Genomic DNA, 27,398 nt, shown 5'->3' on the forward strand with positions numbered 1-27,398 from the left:
GTCAGTACGAAGAAATACCGCTGCGGATACAATACAGCTTGGTAAAGTGGCCATCCAGTTTTGGCGTGTGCCTGTATATCTCTCCGTATCTGGATAGATAGATGTACTGTAAATCCATCTGTGGCTTATTTTTATTCTGGTTGTTTCTCTGTTTACACAGAAAAAAGGAAGCAAGCTTAAAAGGGCATCCAGTCTGGAAGAGGGTGAGGATGACCTTGCCTCTCAGGGGAACCTAGCCCGAGGCTCAGTACATTACAGCAAGTGAGTGGCGAAGCATGCCGGGAAATGTTCTCCCTTTGAAACAGATGAGTGTTCCTGCATGTGTGTCTCCAACTTTGGTCTTCAAGGACCGGCTTCTTTTACAAGCCTAACCGGATGAGACAGTGATGGGGAGACCGAAGAAAACAAACAAAGTAGTTGTCAGCTTTGTGACTGCACACAGGCCTGTTCTTTAAAATGCAGAGAGGAGACAAAGTGAAATGAAAGGCTGAGGCAGGATTTACCTGAGCATCATCATCATCATCATCATCATCATCATCATCATCATCATCATCATCATCATCATCATCATCATCATCATCATATACTTTTGCACCTGATGTGCCTTTGATCACATCATGTACAAAATTCCCAAGTGAGCATGAACTACAAATCCCAGTATCCTTCGCTGACAATCTGGGCTGCAGCATTCTGGGAGTTATAGTCCACAGAAATAAGTGTGCTGGAGCTCCATAGCTGAGAAAAGGCCGGAGGGGAAGAGAAATCCAGGCTGGTCAGACTTCCAGCCACCCTCACCTTTCCTACTGCTCCCCACCTGGGCCTCCTGCCATACTTTTATTCTCTATCACAGTTTGTCTCAAAATCTGTAGAATAAGAAAAACCTCACACACTCAGCTACGCTCTAGTTAAAGCAGACCTACTTACGAGAATGCCAGTAGATCATTGATGTGCAAAATTCCAACACCAGAAAATATTGGCATACATAATGGTAGGAATAGTTGATTCTCTCTATTTCCTGTTCATATTCGATATCTTGTAGGTGTTCAGCCCAATCTCCATTCTCCTTTTGGCCTGTAAAACAAAAACAAACATGCATGTTCCCATTTATTTCTGAAGGCATTTTGTACACATATTTCCTTAATGTTTCTACTTTTATATGTAGATATTACTTTTTGTGTGCTGCTCCTCTCCCTTTTTTTCTTTTGATCAGGCGATCTTCCAGGTAGATGGTGGGAATGCTGTAGGCATAATATAACTTCAGCAAAGCTTTTGACAAAGTGCCCCATAATATTCTGATTAGCAAGCTCACTAGGTGTGAGATGGATAAAACAACTATCAAGTAGATACACAGTTGGTTACAGAATCATAGTCAGAGAGTGCTTATCAATGACTCCATCTCAAGCTGGGAGGATGTAACAAGTGGGGCACTGCAAGGCTCAGTCCTGGGCCCGGCATTTTTATTAATGACTTGGATGAGGGGCTCCAAGGAACGCTTATCAGATCGGGACATGACATACAATTGGTTGGAATAGCTTATACTCTGGAAGACAGAAACAAAATTCAAAAAGATCTTGGTAGGCTTGAACACTAGGCTGAAAACAACACTTTGAAATTTAATAGGGATACGTGAGAGGTTCTTACTTAGGAAAAAGAAACCAAATGCAGTTACAGGATGGAAGATCCTTGGCTCAGTAATACTACGATTGAGAAGGGTCTTGGAATTGCTGTAAATCACAAGTTGAATATCAGCCAACGGTAAGATGCAGCTGCAAAAAGGCAAATTTCGATAGCCATCTGTCAGATTCATATGATTTGGATTCCTCAACTGAGCAAGGGGGTGGTACTAAGTGGCATTACAGGCTGCTTCCATCACTCTATGATTATCAGCTGAAACCTGCGCTCCAAAGTTGGAAGAAGCATGCAATATGAAGAAAAATGTTGTTTCAATCCATATATTAGGCTAGAAAGTGTGGAATAGGTCAATTTGCTTAAAAATGAAAATTGAATGACATTTTCCTCTGCCCCTGCTTTACTGAATGGAACAATAAGGTGCTAAAGTTTAACTTGACTTGCCGGATTAACTTTGGAACTGACCTCCTGTATATATAGTTGCCAGGTCTCTATTCTAGTTCCATAGTCATGTCTTCTTTTCATCCTTTAAAGGGGGGGGGGGGAATCCGCCACCGACCGTTTTTCTTCTCCACGCACCTTCCTCTTTTCAAGGAAATATAAAAAATCTGGTTGATTTATCATATTCATCCTTGGGTTGGAATTGTTGCTCGTAATCCTATTTTGTCTCTCTTTTTTTTTGCAGAACAAATCGGCAGAAGAAAACCATGAAATTATCCCGGGCGCTTTCTGACCTTGTCAAATACACCAAATCTGTTGGGACCCACGATGTGGAATCTGAAAGTAGGTGGCCTGGTAAAAATTAACTGAGGAAAAAAAATGTGCGTGCCTTTGTTGGTTTACAACAAAATACTGTGCACATTCACTTTGGAGTAAATCTCCTTGAGTTCAGTGTGTGGCAGGTTTTACTCCTTACTAAATCAACTTTGCATGATAACCTTGGTCAAGAATCAGGACATTTTTATTGGCAGACCTGTAACTTGAGCTGAGTATTTTATGGCAGAGGCTTAGATCATTCTAACGCATCTACCCAAAACTAAGGTAATAGCTTTCAAAATTACGAAGCTTTAAAAAAAAAAAAGCTATTAAATTATATGCCAACAACCAACATTTAGAGCACTGCTTCCCAACCTTGGGTCCCCAGAGGTTCTTGGACTAAAACTCCCAGAAGCCTTCACTACAAGCTGGTTTGGCCAGGATTTCTGGGAGCTGTAGTCCAAGAACATCCGGGGACCCAAGGTTAGGAAGCACCGATTTAGAGGCTGAAATCCTGTTGGCTTTAACTTAGCAAAGCTGATGGTGTCATGAGCCGTGGCAATTTTTTTGGCAATTAAACATTTTCAATTCCCTCAACTCCATGAAGGCACCCTTGGGATCCCTTTCATTGTAGAGAAGAATCTGGGGGCTCCGGGATAGGAGTTGGGGTGCCTTTAATTTCCAAAAATCACTGCCATCAGATTGATTTTAACCCAGTGAGCCTTTTAACATAAAAAATACCATTTTATCAAGTTTTGCCAAGTAATAAGGGGTAAAGTGAGGGTCTTGTGCACTGCATACAAGGTGTACCTTTCAACCCCTGTTTTAATTTCTCTCTCTCTCTTTTTTTGGGGGGGGGCTTGAGGAGTGTAAGATATTTTTATTCTGATAGGCTTTGGGTAACAGACTGGCTGCTTAGAAACGGCTGAGTCCTGTTCCCCCCCCCCCCAATAGTTGGAAACTGAGCCTTTTAAAATGGATGTATCTTTAATTTGCATTTAGTTCACCTTCAATTTGTTTGTGCTTTCAAATCATAATCGTTAAATTGTGCTTTATCTCTTCTCACTTTTTAAATTTTCCATGAGCCACCTGTGGTTCCAATTTTGAAAGAAAAGGGAGAACACAAGCAAACAGGCTCTGATTTCTATAGCAGGAAGTATTTTTTTAACTGAGGAGAAGACACGCGTTTCTTTCTTGTTGCAGTCTCTTCCAGTTGGCAAGTTTCATCCTTCAGCGAAACGAAAGCCCATCAAATCCTCCAGCAAAAACCAGTCCAGTACCTGCGCTTCAACCAACACCAGCTATCGCGGATCTATCCTTCCTCCTATCGTGTGGATTCCAGCAATTACAACCCTCAGCCCTTCTGGAACGCTGGCTGCCAGCTGGGTAAGAAAGAATCTGGAAAAACAGGTGGTGCATGGGTCCCCCATTGGGTCTGGATGGCAATTTTAGAGATTCATGATTCGGGCGGATTTGATCTGGAGTGATTTGTGCCTTCCTCGATTCAGACCAGGTCCCTGGGACTGGATTGATTCACAAGCCTCCCATTGACTGCCTTGGAAAACCAAAGCAACTACCACTGTTTGGTTTTGCCATGATGTACCTGAAATTTTGGACGCATAACAGACCCTAAAAAGATGACTAAAACTACAGATTTCAGAGAGCCACTAGGCATCTTTAAAGCTTGTTTTATAAAAAGAAAATGAGAGAGATATGAAAAAACCTAAAGTAATTTGGGCCCCATCTAATTCAATTTGTGCCATGGTCAGAAATTGATTTGAAAATGCACCTCATCTTGTTCTAGATTCTATCTGTAATGTAGGATTTGTCCAAATCCAGTACACGGCCCTGCTTAGAATCATTACACACCTTTTGGGAAATGATTTTTTTAGACAAAGCTAGTGAAATAGCAAATCCAAAGATTACTTTACATCCAACATTTGGCTTGTTGTCATTGCTTCATAATGAAAACTCAGGATTGCTCCGTAAATCTCGCATAATCACATTTTGCTGATTAACTAGAATGGTAATTGCTTCACAGTAGAAAACTTTGTCCTTGGAACTTGGTATGCTAATGTTCGCTAAGCAGCACTCCCAGACAATGGCCACCTCGTGGCTGAGCAGCTGTGTTGCCTTAGACAAGGGATTACACGTCTTACTTTTATGAAATGTGGTACCTGTTTATCAGTTATGTAAACACAAACACTTCTGTGCTGTCTCTTCCAAATGCTGTGGACTTCTGGCAAAATTTGTTAAGCGCATCAATTGACAATCTCTTTTAATCTTAATTTGATCACATCAATTCTAGCCTTGCCTTATGTTGCAATCGGTTTGCTTTTTATTGCATATATGCAACATTCTTTGTATAATAAAGGTTTTCATCTTAAATTTTGCATTCCCTATCCCTCATCTTCAGGTCCCGAGGCTCCCAGCAATGTCTTTCAATCTGGGGGAGCTTTGTGAAGCCTTGGGATAGAAGGGGGTGGGAGGGTGGGCTTTAATGTCTGTAAGTTACTGCGGTTGAAATCCTGTGGTTTAACCAGTCTTCCCTCTTACAATGGGATTTCCTCAGAGATCCTTGCACCAGACTTGTCAGTTAAGCTGCTGTTTCCCTCCCACTGACCAGTCATAAAACACAGCATGCTAAATGCAAGGTCCATTGGTGAGGAAAACCACAGTACTGTGACAAAATTCACCACTTGAGAGCACTTTTTAAAAATGACAAATATAGACAAGTAATAGAACGGCCACTGCTCTTTTACGAATTTTGCAACTTTTTTTTCCTTGGGGTTCAGGAGATTGCAGCAGGTCACTGGACAGGCAGAAGGTAGTTAGTGGTGGTGGGAAATTGACCCTCTTCCCTTCTCTTTTTCCGGACATGTTTCCATCGACGGACTCACTTCTGTGCCTGAAAGTGAGCGAAGCAGCAAGGCTCTCTAGCCGTTCACTTCAGGATGTTGTACAGGAGAATATACGTCTTTCTTTCAAAACCGTCCTCTCCCTTTCTTTCCAAATTTGTTTGTGCCTCGCTGTAGCATCTGGCACGGAGAATGCCATCCGTCATTCTGGCTTCCCGAGCTGGCTGTCTCTCACTGTGAGCTGGTAGACTGTGCTTCTGGAATGCCTCCTGTGATTGATCAGTTGCTGTTTCTTTTCTTTTTTTCGCCATCCCTCCTTCTTCCTTGTTTTGTGCTTCCCCACCTTCCACGCCTTCCACGTCCCAGTCGCCCTCAACTACCAGTCGGAGGGGCGGATGCTTCAGCTGAACCGCGCCAAGTTCAGCGCCAACGGCAACTGCGGCTACGTCCTCAAACCCAAGTGCATGTGTCAAGGTAAAGAAAGGGTCTCACTCTGCTTGTCGTGATGGGAGCCCCTGGTACTCCTTCTTGATTCCATGCAGGGCCTCCAAGAAATCTCTTGGATTGCGAAGGGGAGACAGAATTCCCGCATCAAACACAGAGGTAGGAATCCTGTAGAATGTGGATTGCAGAAGACGAGCAGCCAATGACCTAAGTCAAAATGTGCCCCTGTTTTGCCTTCAGCTCTGCCCACTGCTGGAGTGAGGTCTCCTAAGATCTTTGCTTAAAAAAAAAAAGTAACTTTTCCCTCAGTCTCCAATAAGTTTCCTCTCCTTGGAAAATATAGGATTCACCTGAGTGGGGTCTGATTCAATCTCATACTCATAGTTCATCCTTTGTTTTTGAAGATCACCCTCTGTCAGATTCAGTTTTACCATTTAGGGCGAAAAGATATGTCAAAGAAGGATGCAAAATAAATTGATTCCATAAATCGAGGTAAAATAAACAACTCCTCCTTGGATGGTTGACTAAAAGACCTTGATTTATTACCAAAAAACCCCACATGCTTCTCAACAAAATAAATCCACGGTGTGTCATGTTGTTGGAATTTTAAAAACTGATTTCAGATGTATTACACTCAGTTCAAAATTGGGTGTCTTCCCCCCCACACACATATACACATCTAAACATCCTCTCAATCTCCCATGTCTATATTCACTGGTGCATCTATCCAAAGAAGGAGGGACTGCCACACATTGTATGCAGAAAGCTTTAAATCTTTCTGTTTGTTTTACTGTGAATTCTTCCCAGGGATCTTCAACCCCAACTCAGAAGATCCATTGCTCGGCCAGATGAAGAAGCAGCTGGTGTTAAGAATAATCAGCGGGCAGCAGCTTCCAAAACCTCGGGATTCCATGCTTGGGGACAGAGGCGAGGTAGGGAAGTGACGAGAGAAACCTGCTAGTTTGGAGCATCTGGGAGCTAAAATGCCCCCGAAGAAGTAACTTTTCCAAGACGCGTAGAACAAATATGAACCCTGGTTTATGACCCTGCCGTGTTCAAGTTAGAGAAACAAGCCAGAGTTGAAGATTTTGACATCATGCTAAAGAAAATGAAAAGGAGAAACCAAACGAGGATGTTTTTTTTTAATGTCGGCGCTGTAGGAGGGACCAGGCGTACTGGCTTGGTCACAGTAAATTAGGCTGTTTTGTTTTGTTTTTTAAAATCTGGATTACCATGACATCCAAAAACAGCTACCAAGTGTCAGAAAGGAAAAAAAAAAGGGAGAGATTGTGTTTGTGAATGACAGTGTGTCTGAGATGATGGAGGGAGTCATTGTGTCTGTGTGTATGTGAGAGAGAGGGGATGTGCATGAGACTGTGTGTGCATGTGTGACAGAGAATGAGGCAGCACCTCCTACTGGTCACATTTTCTTTCTTTAAAAGTGGTCTGTTTTTCAAACGATGCATAAATTCCTGTCCCTCAATTCCCCCCCCCCCGACTGCCAAGGGAGATCTATCCCATGGCTGCATTTTGGGGGCCGATTCTCCAACCTGTTTCCTCCCTTCACCACAACATCCTTCCTCCCAGTCACAAAAGCAAGCAGGTGCTCAGCCCTTTTCCCCTTTGCTCTGAAAATGAGCCGGGTTGGGCGGTCTTGTTCCCCAGGGTGCCTTTTGGAGAGGCAGCTGAGCTGCTGCCAAGAGACTCAATCAATTCAGCAGGGCCTCTATTCATGCCACCTCTAGGGAAAGAAAAACACCCCTCCCTCTGAAGGAGGGGGGGTTTAAAAACCTCCATAAAGCTGCCAGGATGCTCAGCCAAGATGGATGGGGCTCCTCCTGAGCACCCTCCAAACTCTGTTTAGGCTGTGCCCCCACCACCCCACCACCCCTTGGCCAACCCAACCCATAGGCTTTGCTTTCACACTTTTTAACTAGATCTAAGATTTATGGGGGAGCCAGCCATGTGGGTGGCTCCTCCCCTCAACCCCAGTGATGAGGTGGATGGCCAAGAAAAAAAAAAACAGAGCACCCCGTATCCAATCTATGGGTTCAACCAGACTGATCACTTAGGTGTATGACAGGTGTGCCAGTCCGCACACACTTAGGGATGCTGTCTAAACTAGACGCATGCATGTTATGGCAGTCAGCTGTGGCATTGTTCTATTTTAATTCATAAATCAACATGCTGGAGGCCTGGATTTGGATTGAGTCCACAGTATGCGGGTGTGGGAGAGTTAAGCCACTTCACCTCCAACTCAGTTTTTTTAAACAAACCCTCACCCAACTCCCAAGAGGTGCAGTTTTTCCTAACATGGCTATGACAGTGTTGTACTTGCCTATGAGTAACTTAAAAAAGAAAACACACACTAATTTATTCAGCACTAACAGACAGGGATTCAAACCCAGACTTTTGAGATGTAAGCATTCAGTGTCCTGAGCCTACATTGATGAATCTGTTGGTTTCATTTAACCCACATTTGGATTTTCAAGCTCTCAAGTTTTTGCTAGTATGGATATATGCTATAGATGAGGAACCTGTAAGGGAAGGAAGGCGGGAACCTTAGTTCAGCTCTAATATTGCTGGTTCTAGGAGGAGTTAAATGTTTTCATAGATTAATCTGCCCAGTCTTGGTTTATCCTATATGTTCAGAGTTTCCCATCCCTCTCTCAAGTTCTTTCCATTCTGAATATGATGAAGTTTGGGGGGGAAAATTGGAAAATTTATTAAAGGAAGAACTGAAACAAAATCACACCATCCTTTATCACAAGGTGGAATATAATCTCAAGGAAGCCCAACAGTGTCTTCATGAAAATTTACCTCACCCCCCAGCTCTTTTGCTGTATAATTTATATACAGTATTTCCTCTGAAAGATAAGAAAAATTTTGGAGAAGCAACTGTCCTAACCAGCAAATGATATTTACATGTGCCTATTTTAATTGTCATGAAGAGTCGGACATGACTTAATGGCTAAACAACAACAACAACAACCATTTTAATTGTGCATTTCCAGATTATAGATCCATTTGTGGAGGTGGAGATAATTGGATTGCCTGTAGACTGTTGCAAAGAACAGACAAGAGTCGTGGACGACAATGGTATGGCTCCTTCTTTCTGCGTCTCCCCCTATGATTGTCCATCTGTGCTACAGACAGCGCACAACTCCAGAATTATCCCAAAGTTACTCATAGCATGACAAAGAAAAGAGAATTTCTAAGATCATCTCCTCCTAAGCATCCTCATTAGGAGGCAGTCCAGTTTCTGCTTTTAAAAAAAAAGTGATGGATTTTTTTCTGCTTAAAAAAAAAAAGCCCATGATTTTGTCATTCTGTGGCCCAATGGATGTTCCATTAGATGTAGGCCAGTGCCCATTCACACACAATGCAAATCCCAGATAAAACCAGTTTGTCTTTTAGATGCCACCAGCTTCTTCATAGACATTTTTTGTTCCTGTGGCAGACTAAGATGACTACCCTTCTGGAATCACATGATACGAACTGCTGGATAGCTCATTGGTTTGGAGCTCTGGCTGTGGAGCCGTAGGTTGGGAGTTCAATCCCCCCCCCCATGGTGCCTCCTTGACAGGGGTTGGACTTGATGATCCATAGGGTCCCTTCCAGCTCTGCCCTTCTGAGATTATTATTATTATTATTAAGGCCCTTTCACCTGTAGGTAGCTGCCAGTTGCTTTTTCACCAGGATGTGCTCTCCTGGCCTCGATAAAACCTCGACTCTCTACTTTTCAGGTTTCAATCCAATGTGGGAAGAAACCCTTGTGTTCTCCATCTGCATGCCTGAGATTGCATTAGTTCGGTTCCTGGTGTGGGATCATGACCCCATTGGGCGGGATTTCATCGGGCAGAGGACAATAGCATTTGCAAGCATGATGCCAGGTAAGATCATTGTGTTTGTTGTTGCTTAAGGGCAGAATCAAGGGATCAGGGGCAGCTGAGGATATTTTGCTCAGCTCCTGCTTCTCCCAGTGGGGCTGATGTATGTTGTTCAGTCCTGTGCTTCTGCGATGTAGAGTGATCCCAGTGGGAAACTGCGGCATTACTGACTCCACCCCTTTGCATCTGTAGGATCCTCTGCCGATCTTTCCATTGATCAATATATTTTCCCTAAAGATATGCTACTGTGAAGGTTTTGCCAAACAGATACAGTGGTGCCTCGCAAGACAAATGCCTTGCAGGACAAAAAAAAAAATCGCAAGACAAATGGTTTTGATGATGGGGTTGATGACTCGCAGGTAGACAAATGTTCCTATGGCTGTGCTTCTCAAGACGAATGTTTTCTGTTTTTCGTTCCTGCCTCATGTTTGCTGATTTTTAAATGTTTTTCTATGGTGTTAAAAAAGTTAAAGTTTTTTGATTGAATTTTTTAAGAATTATCTGCACAATAGGTATGCTTTAAAGAGCACTTAATAAACCCTTTGTAAACCAAATTTGACTTTGTTCTGACCTTTTTTGCCCATAGGAACGCATTAATTAGATTTCAATGCATTCCTATGGGAAAACACATTTCGCAAGACAGTTTTTTCGCAAGACAGCATTAATGGCGGAACGAATTAAATTCGTCTTGCGAGGCACCGCTGTACTAGGTATAGAGCAGGACTGAGAAAGTGAGTGATTTACATTTGCTAAGTTCTCTGGGTGAGCAGTCAACAGAAGGTTTTCTTGAGATGTGTGTGGGAGAAGAGCAAAGCTTTCTTCATCAAGGAAACTGGGACAACCTGCTATAACCCAAAAGGTAGCCTATTGGTCATGAAAACAAAATAAAGTCCAAATTCTACAAATAAGCAGTATTCTTACTAGGGCCAACTAAAATTCCACCATATAGTTATGGGGTCAGGGGGAGGTGGAATTTAGAACAACATACTAAAGAGCCTCTGGAGGTAGAAACAGGTCATAATGTCTAGTCTGCAAAGACAGATGCAAGCATGTTAATGCTCAAGAAATATGTTTAAGACAGTCTTTCAGGCTTGTAAAAGCATATTTCAAAGGAACCATGTCTTTAAGTCTTGAAGACAGTATACAGAGCAAGCTAATCTTAATACTCCTGGAGTTGAGACAATATTCGGTTATGACACTCAGATGCTTTCATTAGTTATAACATACAATGGCAGGCTATCTATAAGGTCTGCTTTTGCTCTAGGGGTGTTACATTTTGCTCCCCAGTAGACTCTATGCATGTACATACACATGTGTAGGCATAGCTCCCAACAACATGTGGATTCCTTCCTTCCTTCCACCCAACCATGAGTCCTAATGATACTGTACATACTCTCTGGTCGGCCATTATATTTTTCCAGCCTCCAGTTTGCACAATCCCAATATGATGGGGATGGGATCTCATAGTCAAAAGGGTAATATTCAAAGACGTTTTTGAAAGAAACCACAGTCTCTTTCTGGTCCCATTTTTGCTGGCAGTTCAACAGCGGCTTCAATTACTGCCTGTAATGTTAAAAGCAGGCTGGCGGTTGAATATCTACAAAACCCAGGGGCTTTTAACACATCTCTCCCTCCCACCCACCTCTCTGTACATTCCTCCTCACTTGATTTTTGTCCCTTCCTGATTCAGATAAAAGGAACCCTGTGTTGTTGTTGTTCCAGTTCCCCTTTCTCATAAGCCATCTTTAAAGAAAGAGGAAAGTTGGCAAAGGAAAAGTGATTAGAAAAGAGGAAAACATCCATTGGACTTCAAAAAGGGAAAGGAAGAATAAGTGAAAGAAGTTCTGGTTATGAAATTAATGCTGGCTTTCAAGGGAGCAGTGAAAGTATTAGAAATTCTAAGACTGGCAACTGCAATAATGAAGGAAGAAGAATGTTCTTTGATATTCAGGAGGGAGGAGTAGACTCTGAGGGTTGCAAACAGGCCTCTGCTGAAGCAAGGGGGGAAGATGGCAGCAAGGCATAAAAGGCGTTGGAATGAAAATCTGTGCAGCTGAAATGCTTATTGCATTTGGCACCGGCTACACATGGGCTGCTCATTTGTATCGTCATAGAATCATGGAGTTGGAAGGGAGCCTGTAAGGTCATCAAGTCTAACCCCCCAAAGCAGGAATCCAAATCAAAGAAGATCTGACAGATGGTGGTCCAATTGTCTCTTGAATACCTCCAGTGTTGGGCCACTTACCATCTCCTAAGGTCATTGGTTCCATTGTCGTACTGCTCTAACAGTTATGTTTTCCCTGATATTCAGCCTAAATCTGGCTTTCTGTAACTTGAACCCATTATTATGTGTCCTGCACTCTGGGATGATCAAGAACAAATCCTGCTTCTCCTCTGTATGACAACCTTTCAAGTATTTGAAGAGTTGTATCCTATCTCTCCTCCGTCTTCTTTTCTTAAGGCTAAATGTGCCCAGTTCTTTCAGTCTTTCCTCCTAGGGCTTGTTTTTGAGTGTGCTTTGCTCTCTGACAGTATTCTCCAGATGGAACTGTAGTCCAGATTATGAGAAGGTTGAACCCAATGACAAAGTTTGGACCACTGTGAGGACGTCAGTGGCCATGGGAGGTAGAAAACCTGCATTTCCTATGACTCCCTCTCACCCTGACCCACAGCTTGGAAAGGCTGCTTTTTTGGACACAGCTCCCAGAAGGCTTCACCCGGGCTGGAGAATTCTGGGCGTCCCTAGTCAAAAAAGTAACTTTTCAAAGTTCTGCCCTACAAATGCATCAGCATGTGAAGAAGCACAAAACCAAAGCATTTCCTTCTCTTTGGGCTTCATTCATTTCTGCTGTTGTTTGATCTGGCGAGCCTACTCCTCCATAAATTCTCTTGATTCAGTGGGCCTACTCTAGTTGTGACATTCTACATTAAGCTAAAGGGTTTCATCTCATGAGTAGCCCAGTCTTTTTCCTTTGGGTTCCCCATCCCCCAATGTAAACAGGGATATAGGCAAGGCCCAAGTCCGAGTCCCTATTAAAAACAAGCTTTTGATCGCCAGAAAAAAAAGAGAGGGATGGGTCCCGAGTCACGAGTCAAGTTGAGCCATTGAAAAATCAAACGTAGCCCGAGTCAAAATAACCGCTGTGACTTACGGAAGTCTGACGTGACAGTGAATCCCACAACTCAAGTCCCCATCCCTGCTGAACGGGGCTACAGAGACATGTCGAAAAACAGCCAACCCACTCAGATAACCCTACAGGAAGGGAGGACAAATGATTAATGCTCATCAATGTATGCCAAACCCTTTCCTCCAACAGTGAATGGATGTTGACCTTAAAACATGGAACATGGTTACATCCTCAGTACCCTCCAAAGTAAGGTGTTAAGAGTTAATGCTCTTGTCCTGTTTTTGGTGAAAGAGTGCTGGGTGAAATGTCAGCTCTTGACATTTTCAGCTCCTCTCAAATCTTTGTACTTACGGGACTGAGGCATGGAGCAAGGGGGAAGATTCACGGTCTATCTACTTCCTTTGTTCTGTATCTTTTCAGGCTATCGGCACGTCTACCTGGAAGGCATGGAGGAGGCGTCCGTCTTTGTCCATGTAGCGATCAATGACATAAGTGGTAAGGTGAGTGATGATGGGGGCCCGAGATGAGAAGGCTTGTGGCTTTCAATGGGGAGCATTTGGTAAGAAGGGCAGGGGGTGGTGGTGGTCTGGGATCATCTTATATAATGATTTAAGGTTTTAATTCTTTTATGATCATGTCACTCTATGAGTTGGAGTAGAAAGCAGTGTTGGAAAGAACCCATCCCCACCCCATTTTGCATAGCTCAGACTTTTCTCGGCGCTTCTCCGTTGTCCACTAAACCCCAATCCATCAAGAATGCCTCCAGTAAAATTACAAAAATGACTTGTGCGCATATGCTCTTCCACACTGCTGGTTAGTGCCTTGATAGAGGAATTCCTGGTTCAGTGTTGGTAGGGATGCAGAAATGATGCAATATAGCAGGACATGTAGGCAGGTTAAATGTTGCTTCTTTGCACTGTGGTGTTGTTGTGCTTCCTCGGTGGTTGACAAAAAGGTGGCCGCCAGCTCTTATTCAGGCTTGGTAAAGGCCACATCACAAGGAGAATCCCACTTCTGATACTTTTCATTGGCCCTGTGGCGACCAAGACTCAAAGCAGTTAAGATGTGGCGTCCGACTGACAGAGAGGCATAGAAAATTAGACATACCGTGGAGGAATTCTCACTTTAGCTTATGAATAGGAAGAGTCAAGTGGAACCATGAGGGTGGTGCCATTTCAACAAGCAGAATTTAACCCTCCTACTGGGCAGAAAGATTTCTTTGCCTATGGATTTTGGGAGCTGAATGAGTTGGAAAATCTGGGGCATAATAAGCACTGGAGAAGAGAAGCCCTCATCAAATGACTGCAAAATTCTTAATTTATAACTAGATGGCAGGATATCCCCCAGGCTGACTTGAATTGTCTGGACTGTCTAGCTCTCTGAATGGTTTCAGTCTAGCCACTGGCCCAGTTTGGATGTCTGTATCTCCGCTGAATGGAGACCATGTCAATGATAAGGTCAGCTTGACTAACAGAGAGACAATGTCTGGATGAAGGTCACTCAGTGACTTTCATGGTTCAGTGGAAGACTAGAACCCAGATTTTTCAGGTCCGTGTCCAGTGTTCGAACTATGTCACACTGGCTGTGTAATAACTCTTGTAGGTGGATGCATCTCACCCTTGATGTAATGCCTTGAATCATGTGTATCCCATGGAAGCCTCTAAAAGTTTGGCTCCATTTTTTTTTTCACCTTTCTAGTATCGTAGAAGTTCAGAATAGCCTCCACAGACTTCCCCTATAAGGTTCCCACATCCCAATTTTCTTAGAATGCCACACATGACACTTAATACATGCCACTGAAGTATCACCCTGGGAGTTGAGTCATTCACTGCTGCCCTCTTCCATAATATTACAATTTGAAATTACTCAAGGAAATTGGCAGCACTCTGAAGGCAGCAAAAAGAAAGTGCTAATTAATACCTAATTGATTAACTTGTGGGGTGTGCTGCTGGAAGGAACAGGGATGGTTTGTTGGCTTTAGATGGCTTCACAAGGGCAGTTAACCAATTAATGGTGTCTATTAGCTAAGGTTCATTTCCTTCTTTCCTTCCTCCCATGGTCTAGGCTGCAAAATTGCTTGTAGCTGGGCAAGTATCAGATTACTTCAGGATCTTTCCTGCACTTGTCAATAGAGATGGGCACAAAATGAACCACAAAGCAAAAACCTACGAATCAGGCTTTTTCCGTGGTTCATTTTGGGGTGCTTCAGGGAAACACGCCTGCCCAGAACAAAATGAAACTCTGAACTGTTTGGCATTGATGATTCGTACATGGGCTATAATTTTGACATCCCAAGACGAATATTCACCAAACCTGGGCTGACTTTTGTCTCCTGTTTGGAGAAGATTCAATTTCAAAGGTTCAGGCTATAGCCCTCCCAAAGGTGCTAAAGAGCACTTTCCTTTGGGGAGGGGGATATAACTCAGATGTCCTAAATCCAATATTCACCAAATTTGGAGGGGGTGGGTAGGAGAGTCAACTGAAGACTTTCTGTAACTTTGGTATCTCTCGCTCATGCAGGAACCATTTAACTGCTCCCAGAAGTCCCAAAATCACACTAACCATGGTTTGGTTTGTTTGAAAGTTCATGAAAGTTCATGCTTTTTAGTTTGTGAACAGCAACGAACCACGAACCATCACAAACCATTGTTTCCCCCATTTCTGCCCATCTCTACTTGTCAATAAAAACTCAACACAGCATTACAGTAAAGATAAATGTAAAGACAGGACTCCACTGTCCCTTTATCAGGACCAAGCCAAAGTCCACAAGAATGTGTAAGATGATGGGCCCTCAGAACTCAAACAATACACAGATTGACCAGCAACAGCAAGGACTGAATGGAGTGTCCATTTGGACCTTCATGGACCCTCTGGAGCTGAGATGCTGGGCTGTAAGGATCTTCAGAGGCCTGCTTAAAGAGCTCTTTCAGGATTCTGGGCAAAATGGGAAGTAATTTTGGCAATGCTGGCCACCCAATTTTACAGCTACACAGCCATAAGCTGTGTGAATGGGTTTGGCACCACTTAAAATAAAATAAAAATCGACCTCTCGTTTCGCTCTCTCCTCCGCACATTCAACCCAGTTTGCTAGTAGCCGAAGGGATGTTTCTCGTTTTGCATCTCTTAAGTTTGAAATGAATCAGAAAAACAAAACAAAACAAAAACAGAGGTTAGTTAGAAATTGGGAAAAAAAGAGAGAGAGCTGTATCTACCCAGTCTCCTTCCCTCCCTCCCTTCTCTCCCCGCCCTCTCTTTCACACACACAAACACTGTGTCTCCAAAGGAAAGCTTTCCCGACTCTACTGCTGTGGTTGAACGTAGCCCTAATTAAAAGCAAGAAAATATGGCAGGAGAATATAATGAGGGCAGGGGTGGGGGGGTGGAGAACGCGGCAAAGAACAAGCAGGCCTCTGTCTGGGTTCAAAGGAGTCCAGGAGGTGCGGAGCAGCATCCGATTCCAGATGCTCTGGATCCTGAGGGGAAGAGGGAAGCCCTGGTGCGTTGCATGGCAACACATCCAGGGAAGGCAGGCATGCAGGCTCTTTAGAAGAAGGGAAGCCAGGAGGGGAAAAGTTAGCCAGTCTAAGTCAGAACGGCCTTAAAATGGCTTTCCATTCCTCCACTGCTTTGGTGCTCCTCCAGTATCTGATGTGTCCATCCCGTTCTGAAGTCAAGAGCAAGACTACACTGATTTCTGATGCCTTGACACCACACCGGCAGATGGGCTTTCATTTCTCTGGTGGCCTCGTGCTATGGCAGAGAGATTGGGTCCAAAGCTTTGGAGTGTTACTTTCTGGGGGGGGGGGACTATAAACTCCCAGAATCCCCTGGATAGGGAGGATTCTGGGGGCTGTAGTCCAAAAGGTAATGCTTCCAGGCTCTGGTTATGTCCCACAGTAAGCTGACTTTGTCTGTCACACTTTTGGCTTATCCCGCTGTGATCCCATGTCTTGCTTTTCATCATCATCTTAGAACTGAAGGGCTAGAAGGGACACTGTGGATCATCAAGGTCAGCCTTTGTCAAGGACGCCCAGTGGGGGGATCGAACTCCCAAACTCTGGCTTAGATGCCTGAGCCACTGAGCTTTGCTCCCTTTGTGCTGTTGCCTCCATTGTGGAAGTCTTGGCTAGAAGGCTCCCAACGGCGGGACTGTACCACTTGGGAGCAGTGGTTGGAAAACACACATGGGCGATGCTCCATCTTTTGAAATACCCCTTGCAAGGGATATGTATATGTGTGTGTGTGGGGGGGGGGACTCTCGCCGCTGGCAAGAATTCAGTCAACCCAGCAAGACAGTGTATTGAGGATTCTTCAAACTCTCCAGGAGGTCTTGCCTCCAGCACAAGTTGTGAACACTCACCGCTTTGGGGGTTTTGCTGTCTGCAGTGCCTGAAAAGCATCCATGTGCAACCTTTTTTTGCTTTGCATTACAGTATTCGGAAATCCCACCAAGGAAAGGGAGATCCTGTGTGGGTTGCGATTTAGACCCCTCCCCATATGTCTGTGTGATGGTGGGAGGTAGAGAGAGAGAGAGAGAGAGAGAGAGAGACTCCTTCCTATCTATTTTAATATTGTTTCTTCTAATAACGTAAGCCAATTTTAGGTGAGAGGAGGCATATATAAGTATTTTAAATAAATAAAACAAATAAACAGACACACAAAGCAAGCACACAGGAACAGTCACAACTGGAAAGAAGGGCCAAAGAGAAGTGAAGACAAAGGTGAGGACAGTACAAAGCAGGCTGTTCCAAGATTAGTGTGATCTGGTAGGAAAGCCACTGCTTAAGTTCCAGAGTGACTGGAAGCCCATGGAAGTCTTCAAGGGCAGCCCCACATCTCAGGCACTGCAGTAATCTAACTTGCATTGGCCAGGGCACAGCTTCTTAGCCAGGCACGTGTTCATGCCTAAGTGTGTCTATGGAATATTTTTTAGTGCTGAGTATTCTAGGGACGTGGTGGCGCTGCGGGTTAAACCGCGGAAGCTTCTGTGCTGCACGGTCAGAAGAGCAGCCATCGTAAGATTGAATCCACACGACGGAGGGAGCTCCCGTCTCTTCTCCCAGCTCCTGCCTACCTAGCCGTTCAAAAGCATGTAAAAATACAAGTAGATAAATAGGTAACCACTTCAGTGGGAAGGTCACGGTGTTCCGTGTCTAGTCACGCCGCCCACGTGACCATTGATACGGACAAATGCTGGCTCTATGGGTTGGAGACGGGGATGAGCACCACCCCCTAGAGTCAGACACAACTGGACTAAATGTCAAGGGGAACCTTTACCTTTACCTATTCTAGGCAATGGATGCTCCTCACCACTCTCTCTCTCACACATAAGCACATATCATACCCTTTATTTCAAGCTCACAGACCTGTTGGTTAAACACCATTTTCTGTCTTGATTAACCTCCTTTGATCGTGTACCTGCGTAATTGCTGTCCTCTTTGATTTATCTCTTTCTTCCTGGGTACTTCTCTGATGGATAGTTTCAATTTACAAGTGACTGACACGTCCCTTTAAAACCCTGGCAGCAATTTGGTGGCTCGTCAGATTCCTATTTGATCTCTGCCCACGGTGCCTGATCTGTTCCCACATCATCAAAAGCCCCTCTGTCATATATGTGAGCTCATTCATGAGTCCCCCTCTTGTACCCCCTGACGCTTCCCATTTCGCAAGCTGATGTGTTTTTCGATTGCTTTATATCTTGTCTTCATGTTCTCAGATCTATTACATACCCCTTGTTGCTTCTCATTACCATTTCTGCCTCCTTTAAGTTTGTTGGAGCCAATATGCTAATTATTGACTCTAATCTAAACAAAGGAAGGAAGAAAGAGATCCCTTTTTTATATCTACTAGGACTATCATTGTCATACTGAATATTAAACATAATTCTGTATTCAAGAGAGCACAGCTGTATCCAGCCCCATGCTCCCCATGCACCAGGATGGAAACCCAGCAGATGTAGAGAGGCATGGAAAAGTTTTGAAGCACCCCCCAAAATATAGAAGGCTAGGAAACTGTGCAGAGTATGCTGTCAGAAGCAAGATGTCAAAAACAAAATCTGATGCTGCTCTTAAGTGCCACGTTGGATTTAAGTCTGTGGTCAAGTGGAATCTGGAGATTCCAATGAGAGGAGGAATCTGTGTCGGGTTTTATTCTGAATGCTACAGGCTACCCATGATTCTGTACCTTTTTGAGTGGGAGGGATTCAGCACATCGGATAGCTCCTGCAAGGTTCAGTCTTGAACCTGGAGTGGACTCACAGCATAGGTCTGGCCCTTTGCAGAACCCCCTGTAAAAGTTCTGAATAAAACCTGGGATGGATTCTCAGCCACTGTGCAGTTGGAAAGCCATCGGCGTTCGTGGCTGGACCCACAAAATAGTAGTGGAGAGTTTCTGCCCATTGCCATAGTCATTAGCTTGCACAACATGCTTCTGGACGTTATCTGTCCTTGTCTTCCATGTTTCGAGGCTGTTTAGCATTAATATGAAACTCTTGGTAAAGTTCACCAGGGAATTTGGGGTACACCACTCCACAGGTGTGTGGTCCAAATTCGATAATGATTCCTATTATTATAATAATTATTATTTATTTGATTTATACCCCGCCTATCTGGGCGACTCGTCCACTCTAGGCGGCTAATCTTCCTCTCATGGAAGAGACCATCCAGGGTCCACTTACCCTTAAGGTGTTCGAGTTGAGAAGGCCCCTAGAGAAAACATCACTCACCAGGGTAGAAGACACAGAGGTTCAAATCTCATAGTTACAAATAATTTTAGCATCCTAAACCCTGTTCCTGGATGGATTAATCTCAATTCTCATTTGTAGAAATGAAGAAATGTGTGAATGTTGTAAAATTCTTATATTTAAAACAATGAACGGGGGGGGGGAGAATCTTCACCCTTCTTGCTACACCTCATGTTTTGTCACGCTAGAAGTCAAATACGATTTGTCTTTCTAATTTCAAATATACAAACATGGTCCCGCAGTTTTCTACATGAAAAAAACAGGGAATGCCTGGGTAATTCCTTGACGTTCAGTCATTGCCCCATATTTGTGCCCTGGGGCCATTATTTTAACCTGGAGAAACTGTGTTGCATTTGAATTTATTTAAATTGTTTTTTAAAATTTGTTAAATTTGTTATCAGCATGTATTATAAAGAATTTATGGGTGTGGTTTTCTCAGTCTCTCTCTTGCGCGCGCGCTCTCTCTCTCTCTGCAATAATTAGTCATTTGGGGGGAAAGTAAATGGGGAATGCCTATCATTATGTGCTTTGTTTTCTTATTCATTTATCAGTCAATGATAATATTTCTCAGTGCCCATCAATGATAATTTTCTAATGCTTGCTATATCAAAAGAATGAAGTTTTTATCATTTATGAGGCCAACATAAATCTGCTTTCATAATGACAATTTTTTAAAAAGAAGAGCTAGCCGGTGTTTCTGTCTTGTGCGCCTATGGGGCCCCATGCTATTTGAATTCCATTAGGAATGGCTTTCCAGCCATATCACCAGAAATAGAATGATTTATTGTGTTTTTAATAATTAACATAATATGACATATTCAATATAATAATACTGAGAGGTAGACCCTAGAAGCATCTACTAGTGGCTGAAATTCCGTTGCTTAGCATACTCAGTCCCACTAGAGTAGGCCCATTGAATCAGGGGAGCTTACAAATGAGTTGACTCACCAAATCCCCAACCAATTTAGTGGACCTGCTCTGATGCAACTTATTACACCAAGCAATAGGATGCCAGGCTTTAAATACCCAGTTGCCTATAATTGCTTCCTTATTTCTCAATAAACAGAACCACAAAAACATTCTGTTGAGGAATGAGAATGTTTCACCAGGTAGCCTCTGTCCGTATTCTGACCCCTATGTCTGAAGAAGTGGACCATGCTCCACAAAAGCTTCCCTTAAAATATAGCCATTAGTCTTTGAAGTGCCACCGTGTCTTTGCTTTGTTTTGTTTTCGGTTTCTTGTTAAAGCGAAGGGTCGAGAAGGTCTCAGCGACCATAAGGACTAGAAACCTGTCATTGTGATTCTCAGGGCATGCGATGCCGTACTCTCCCCTGCACAGTAAAACTCTCTCCATTCCTGGGAAGTTGACTTTGAGAGTGTTACCGAAGCCTTTTCTCTCCTCTAAACTGTGCCGCCTCCAGCCGGCTGCTTTCCCCGTTCTGTCTTGCTCTCTTGTAGTTTATTCGTCTTTATGCGTCCGATTTCTCATATGTCCTTTCTTTCTTGTGCCTTTCCCCTCTTCCCCCCTCTCAGGTGCTGCCTGTATCTCTTTGCAGAGTCTCCTCGCCTCGCTGTCGTTCTGTGTCTCACTTTCTGCCTTTTACTTCTGTCTGTTTGTGATTTCAGTGGACTTCTCTGTGTCAAAAAAAGTCTCCTTTTAGAAGCAGAGCAAATTTAGACGCCTTGAAGGTACCCCCCCTCCCTCCTCCTGACACAGGAAGGTGTAGTCTGGTCCTAGCGACACACTTGCATGCTTCTCTTAACTAATAACATCATTAACATTTTGTGTCTTTTTCTTTTTTTTCTTTTTTCCTTATTTAGCTTTATTATTTTTTTCTTCTCTTGGGGAAAAAAAAAATTTCCACCCATAACATGGATTGCAACATTTCCTGGAATGTTTGCCAGGCCATTGAACAACATTTATGAAGGAGATCCGGGATAAATCTCAGTCTGTATCCATCTCTGCCTCATTTTCTTTTGCAAATAAAATTAAAAAACTCTCCATTGGCTACCTACCCGCCTCCCATATTCATCCAATTACTGGCACCCTCTACCAATTCTGGAGAGGAAAATTGGTTTCTAATCCCCTGTCTCACACCATCTACTAATTTTGGAGAAGAAATTACATTTTCCTTTAAAAACTTTTTTAAAAAAAGAAAAGAAAATCAGCCCGCATAATACCTGCTGTGAAAGCTCTTTTGGATGCAGTAAGAGGTGATGTTGCCTGTTTAGTACAATCACCACCTGGAAAACTCAATTCTCCTGTTATCCTTTGCAAACCACCTGAAGTGACTATGCTGGATCTTCTTTGTAAATGATTTTCCTTTCCTCCGAACCAACTTTGCACTGGTTTGGAGATCTTGAATCGCCTGTTTTGATTCAAGCGTCAGTAGCTAGCCTTTCACTGGGTTGCATCACGTGACTGAGATTGGTTGAGCTGGGGGCCTCCTCACTAGACTTCACCCCCCATTCCATCAGTGGAACGCTTTTGTTTCTTTCTTTAGGGAGAATTCTCTCCCCCCTCAAACCCCCCCCCCATTATTTGTGTATTTGTGTACAGAGACTTTCGGATTGCGCCCTCGCTTTTGTAAATATCACGAACGCTCATGGTGCCGGATCGCGTTGATGATCATTGTTTGAACTTGCCAATTTGACCCAGCAATTTGTAGGATGCCTCTCTGAGCCAGACCAGCAAGAGTTGGCTGTCCACTTGGTTAAAAAAACCCCCCACAAAATCCATTACATTGATTAGCAATCTTGTGCTAAGGGGAATGGCTACATGCAGCCTGCTTTCAACGCATCTGGTGTTTTCTAGATGTGAGGTGTTCCAGATCCCATCATCTCCACCCATGGCCCATGCTGATGGGAACTGTAATCCCAAAACATCCAAAGGGCACTGGGTTGAGGAAGGCTGCAATAGGAGTCAGCTGAAAAAAAAAAGTCCTGGTGTTAATTTGGGTTTAGGGCTGTTCCCTTTGCAGCAAAATGCATGCCCCCTGGAATATTTACAAAAATGTGTCAGTCCTTTCAGGTGCCATGGGGTTCTGTGTCTCCAGAGGTTACAGGTCCTGTCCCTTGAAGGTCACACATGCTTTCTAATTATGGGTGAGCTGACTTCTTTTATAAGTTCTTTTCAAACCCAGCATAAGACCAGCAGTTTTCAGTCCCTGGTCCTCTTGATGTTTTAGACCTTAAGTCCCGGAAGTGACAGCCAGCGTGGCCATTGGTCGGGACTCTGGGAATTCGAATCTCAGAGGACTTTGAAATGTCCAGAGGACCGAAGGTTGGTAACCACTAAAGCAACACTCTGTCAGTCATACAGTCCTACCTGGGCAATACATACTTTTTTTGCCTGATTTCCCTGAGAGTGAACTTAAGAAGCTAATTATTAGGGCTGTCCTCTTCCAGAAGATTGTCCTTGAAAATCTCAAGGATCCTAAGTTTAAAGGTGAAGCCGTCATTGGCAAACAGATTGCCTTAAATAAAATATTGTTACTTTACAAATTGGCAAGTAAATCCGTAGCTGTGTCCCAACTTTGGAGTGGTGTGCAGAAGGTAGTTTTCATCTAAAGAAACACAGGGTTCATTTCCCTTCCTGCCTCCCCCCCCATTGGCTTCTTCTGGTCAAGAAGGCACAGCAGGCTTTGATGGTCTTACAGAAACCCCCTGTGCCTGTTTGACCAAAGGCACTGAGGGGACAAGGGGAGGACAATGAATTTCCGAGGGGCAACCCTTGTTCTCTGAAATCAGGGTCCAGTATCTAAAAAGCTACCTTTTGTGCCCACCACGTTTTCAAAGGGGCAGGGGGTGAAATTCTTGAGAAACTTCTCTCTAAGAATTGCCTGCAGTGAATGCACAAGATAAGGATGTGTGTGTCTTACGTCTTTGCCTATTTGCAGCAAGGACCTCAGACTCCAAGCATGCGTAATGACAGCAGTGCATTTAACCAATCTGCTACAGTAATCAACTCATTCCTTGACAGCAAGAAGTTCATGGGCTATAGCTAAACCACCAGCTGGAACTTAAAAAAAAAAAAAAAAGCAAACCAACCCCCAGGTAGTTTTGCTTCACATCACACCACAGAGTGCGCAACTTTTCCTATATGGCCATATTATTGATGGAAACCTTCTCTGCTTTTGGGCTCATTTGGAAGACTCTTCTCTCTCTTGAGGAAGTGTATTGGCACCTTTGGATCTCCCTGAGAGCAGGCAAAATCCTATCTCTTCCCTTAGGCTTAATAAAGCTATTTGTCTTCCCTGGGATTAAACAAACAAACAAAACCAAAATCCCTGGACATTTTGTCCAACAAGAAAGCTCCTTGGAACAAAATTTCAATAGCAGCTGCCATTCCAAAGGAACTTTCTGAATAATTTTCCCCTAAGTAAGGATATCTGGAAAAATAAAATTCTGAGTCGAGCGAAACTTTCGCGTGTTGAACACAAGACGACTCTGTGCATTTGATTCCTAAAATGCATGGAATTGTTCTTATGGTTTGGTAGAAAATATTTCTCAACCCAAAATGTTTTCCACTCCTGAACCCCATGGGTATTTTTGTTTTTATTTTTCTGTTTGTATATATATATATATAAAAAGAAAACAACTCAAATTTTTTAAAAGAGAGAGAGAAATATCGGGTGGGATCCTGTTTTGTTTGTCCCACCAACAAACACTTTCAGCATTCCCAAGCGAATTTCTGTGCTACTCAAACAAGAGGCTGCTAACACTATTTTGGCGGAAAACCAACTCCTTAAAGATCAATTTGACCGACATCAAGGACTTTGATTGCAGTGACACCGTCCGTTGCATGATTAAGCCCCCCACCCCCACCCCACCCCCTTGTGCAATTGGTGCTCATGTTACAGCACAACCTCTGGCTTTTTCTGCTCAGCTGCAATCTCAGTGCTGTCTGCTCCCAGGTAAGTGCCTGCGTAGTTGCAACCCCCAGGGATGGCAACCAGAGTTGCCATCATTCAGGACCACATTCTGCAGAGGTATTTCTTTCCCTCCCCTGCTACTGCAACCTCCTGTAAAAAAAAGCCACCCTAAAGAGTTCGGGGACCTACCAAACATTGCAAGACCATATTTTATGAGCTGTGAAGAGAGGGGGAGAGCCTTTGGAAACGGGAGAGTAGGCAGGCCTGCACCAGGTTCCTATTCCCTTCCTTCCAGCCAGAATGGCCAAAATCCTATCACTGATTCACTCTTGCGTGAGGATAACCGGTTAATTCTTGGCAGCAAATTGGCACTCGTTAATGAGGTGGCACTTGCCTTCCTGGGCGCGTGGCTCAGGAATGCAACCAGCACCGATTTGCAGCCAAAACTTGTGTACTGTAGTTTCCCTTTTGCAAGCATGGACTGGCCAGCATCAGGCACGTCCAACTAATAAGGTGCAGGGTCTTTTCAGGGGGATCCCAGGAGCAGGAAGGGGAAAGATCCGTTGTCCAAGCTGGTCTTCCACTCAGCGTGCTGAGGCTGCTATCCTGTGCCCATTTGCCTGAGAGCAAATCCAGCTGTTTCCGTTGGGAATTAATTCTGATTAGACACACAGAGGACTGCATTGTTAATATACCCAACAGTGTCTAAGTTTCACACATGCTTTTGAAACATAAGGTGGCCAAAAAAGGGACTGTGATTCCAGGCTATTTGCTGGTCATCTGCTTGTGTTGGGATTCCCCCTAGCTCTTTGGCTGTTTAATTCCAGTTTGGGATTGAAACGGAGAATCGATACTCAAGTGGGATTTTTAAAAACGTGACCATCTTTGAGCGAGGTCTCATAAGTGAAGGCTACAACCCACACACAGGGGATCAGCAGCAGGAAACACAGGCCCAAAGTATACCCCAAAAGTGAAGACTCCCTGAGGGTTCTTGGGGACTGTAGTCCAGAAGATGCTCCTCCAGACTCTGCTCTGAAGGCTGTTGTTGTCCACCTCTCTCTGTCCCTCTCAGCCAAACAGGCCCCCACGGTTCATGACATCCAGCCCAACTGAAACAGGAGAGGGTTGAATTTCTTTTTTTCTTTTTCTCAGTAAACATGCATAAATCCCAAGCATAGTTTCTGAGCCTGCCATCAGGACACAAAAGCCTTGAATCAAAACTGCACCTCATCCCTTCCTCCTCATTTTGTCTTCCAGCCCAACCTGGCCAGGTGATGCGACCCACAAGGTCAATAACGCCTTGCATCCCGCTAACGTTTGTGTCTTTTCCCTCCATGCACACAAAGGAGAAATGCACATGGTCTGTTACGGGGACTTTCTTTCTGTTGTTCCAGGTCAAGCAAGCGCTGGGCTTAAAAGGTCTCTTTCTCAGAAATCCAAAGCAGGCTTCTCTCGACAGTCATGCTGCTGGCCAACTCAACCACAAACACTCCTTTAGCAGCCACCTCCTGCGGCGGACGGCCAGCGCGCCCACCAAGACCCAGAAGAAGAGCAAGAAGGGCTTTCCCGAGATTGCCATTGACACCAAAGACAACAGCTCCGAAGGGGCCGGCGAAGATCCGGACCTCGAAGAGTCTTCCCTGCCCCGTTTTGACCAAGAGCCGGAATGCGCACCTTCCCCAGCGCCTTCTCTTAGCGATAGCTCTCAGGCGGAAGCCAAGGGGTTCAAAGGTAAGGCCCAGAGTTTCGGCAAAGGTAAAAGCGGCCAGGCCCACAGGGGCGCCACCTTCAGCGAGCCCCTCCGGAGGTCCGACCGGGTCCGCCTGCAGGAGCCCCCCGACGAGAAGCAGGGGGTCTTCGCCCGCTGCGCCATCAATGGATCGGGTAGGATTGGCATGGCCACCAACTGCATGAAGTGCATGGTCGGCTCCAGCGGGAGCCCCGATCTGGAGTGCAGGTGGGGCGACCAGGCCGGCGGGGGCCCTGCCTCTAGCGCTCCGCCGCCCGGCGGCCGGTATAGCAGCCTAGCGGGAGACGAGGAGAGGTTAGAGCTGGCCAGCCGGGGCGCCGTCCAAGAGCAGCAGCCCAGGCCGCAGCCCGACCTGCACCTCTGCAGCGGCTACGGGGTGGCGGGCCACCTGCCGAGGACCTGCCAGCCCTTGGCGGACTCGGGGAAGAAAAACGGTGACTCTAAAGGTCCCGGAGGGAGAGGTCCCTCTCGGCAGAGGTGGCCGGGCCCGCCCGGCGGCAAATACGGAAGCACCGTCAACTTGGTGACCGCCAGCAATGGCTCCATCACCTCCGACTCCAGCAGCCTGGAGAGCCTCGGGAGCCCCGACTGCCCCAAGCGCTTCCCCGAGAGCTCCAGAAAACAAGCGGGCACCCTTCAGAGGGAAATGAATGCCTTGTTTGCTGAAAAGCTGGAGGAAATTCGGAGTAAATCCCCTATATTCTTTACTGGTAAGACTGGACCTTCTTCACACACACCCCCATCGAACGCTGTAGATCATCCTGTTATTTCAGTTTCCCCTTAGAAGTTTCCGTTTGCTCCTTAGAGTCGCTTGCATTCGTTTATTTGATTTAGCCATTTTAGCTTTCCTCATAGCTGTGAGTTTGGATGGGGGGGGGGTCGTTGAAGCGCATACAAAGGCATCCCCTCGTCTTTCTCTGTCTGGGGCTTCGTTCCCTCTAGATGTGTCCAGTCATAGATGAGTGTTCATTTGTTCCCTGTGTGCCAAAACCATTTCCAATAGTTAATCTTTCTGTGATGTGTGGGTTTCCTCTCTCTTTCTCTGTGCACTTTCATTATTCGGTGCATAAGTACGATTCTAAGATTTGTTTTTAATCCAACCAGAGCTTTGTACAGAGATTAACAAAAGGGAAAATTCAATATAACCATTGTTAAAGATAATTTGGGGAATTTGTTCTGTAAGTATTGGGAATAGACATCAGGACATTTTTCTGAAACCCTACAAAATAAATTCCTTCCTTCCTCCCTCCCTTTCTCTCTCTCTCTCTCTCTGTCTGTCTTTCTCCTTCCCTCCCTCCCTTTGGTTTTGCTTAACCTGCCAGCTTT

The 27,398-nt window shown here is 44.5% G+C and overlaps 2 protein-coding genes across 3 annotated transcripts in view; both read left to right on the top strand.

Moving 5' to 3' along the window:
• PLCH2 (phospholipase C eta 2) overlaps nucleotides 1-27,398 on the top strand; it is a 111,490-nt gene that overhangs the window by 77,741 nt on the left and 6,351 nt on the right. For both annotated transcript variants that reach the window (XM_072977661.2, XM_078379106.1), the window contains 9 exons: nucleotides 161-261; nucleotides 2,315-2,412; nucleotides 3,589-3,771; nucleotides 5,610-5,717; nucleotides 6,495-6,619; nucleotides 8,702-8,786; nucleotides 9,434-9,580; nucleotides 13,126-13,205; nucleotides 25,717-26,053. In XM_072977661.2, the coding sequence (XP_072833762.2) occupies nucleotides 161-261; nucleotides 2,315-2,412; nucleotides 3,589-3,771; nucleotides 5,610-5,717; nucleotides 6,495-6,619; nucleotides 8,702-8,786; nucleotides 9,434-9,580; nucleotides 13,126-13,205; nucleotides 25,717-26,053 (1,264 nt within the window). The remainder of the gene's footprint in view (nucleotides 1-160; nucleotides 262-2,314; nucleotides 2,413-3,588; nucleotides 3,772-5,609; nucleotides 5,718-6,494; nucleotides 6,620-8,701; nucleotides 8,787-9,433; nucleotides 9,581-13,125; nucleotides 13,206-25,716; nucleotides 26,054-27,398) is intronic.
• On the top strand, nucleotides 26,059-27,150 carry LOC140701621 (uncharacterized; the record flags this gene model as incomplete). The annotated part of the gene is made up of 1 exon (XM_072977535.2): nucleotides 26,059-27,150. A coding segment is annotated over one exon (798 nt), but the record flags the coding sequence as incomplete, so codon positions are not given.

This window comes from Pogona vitticeps, chromosome 7 (assembly GCF_051106095.1).
Source record: "Pogona vitticeps strain Pit_001003342236 chromosome 7, PviZW2.1, whole genome shotgun sequence".
In the NCBI taxonomy this organism is placed as follows: Eukaryota; Metazoa; Chordata; class Lepidosauria; order Squamata; family Agamidae; genus Pogona; species Pogona vitticeps.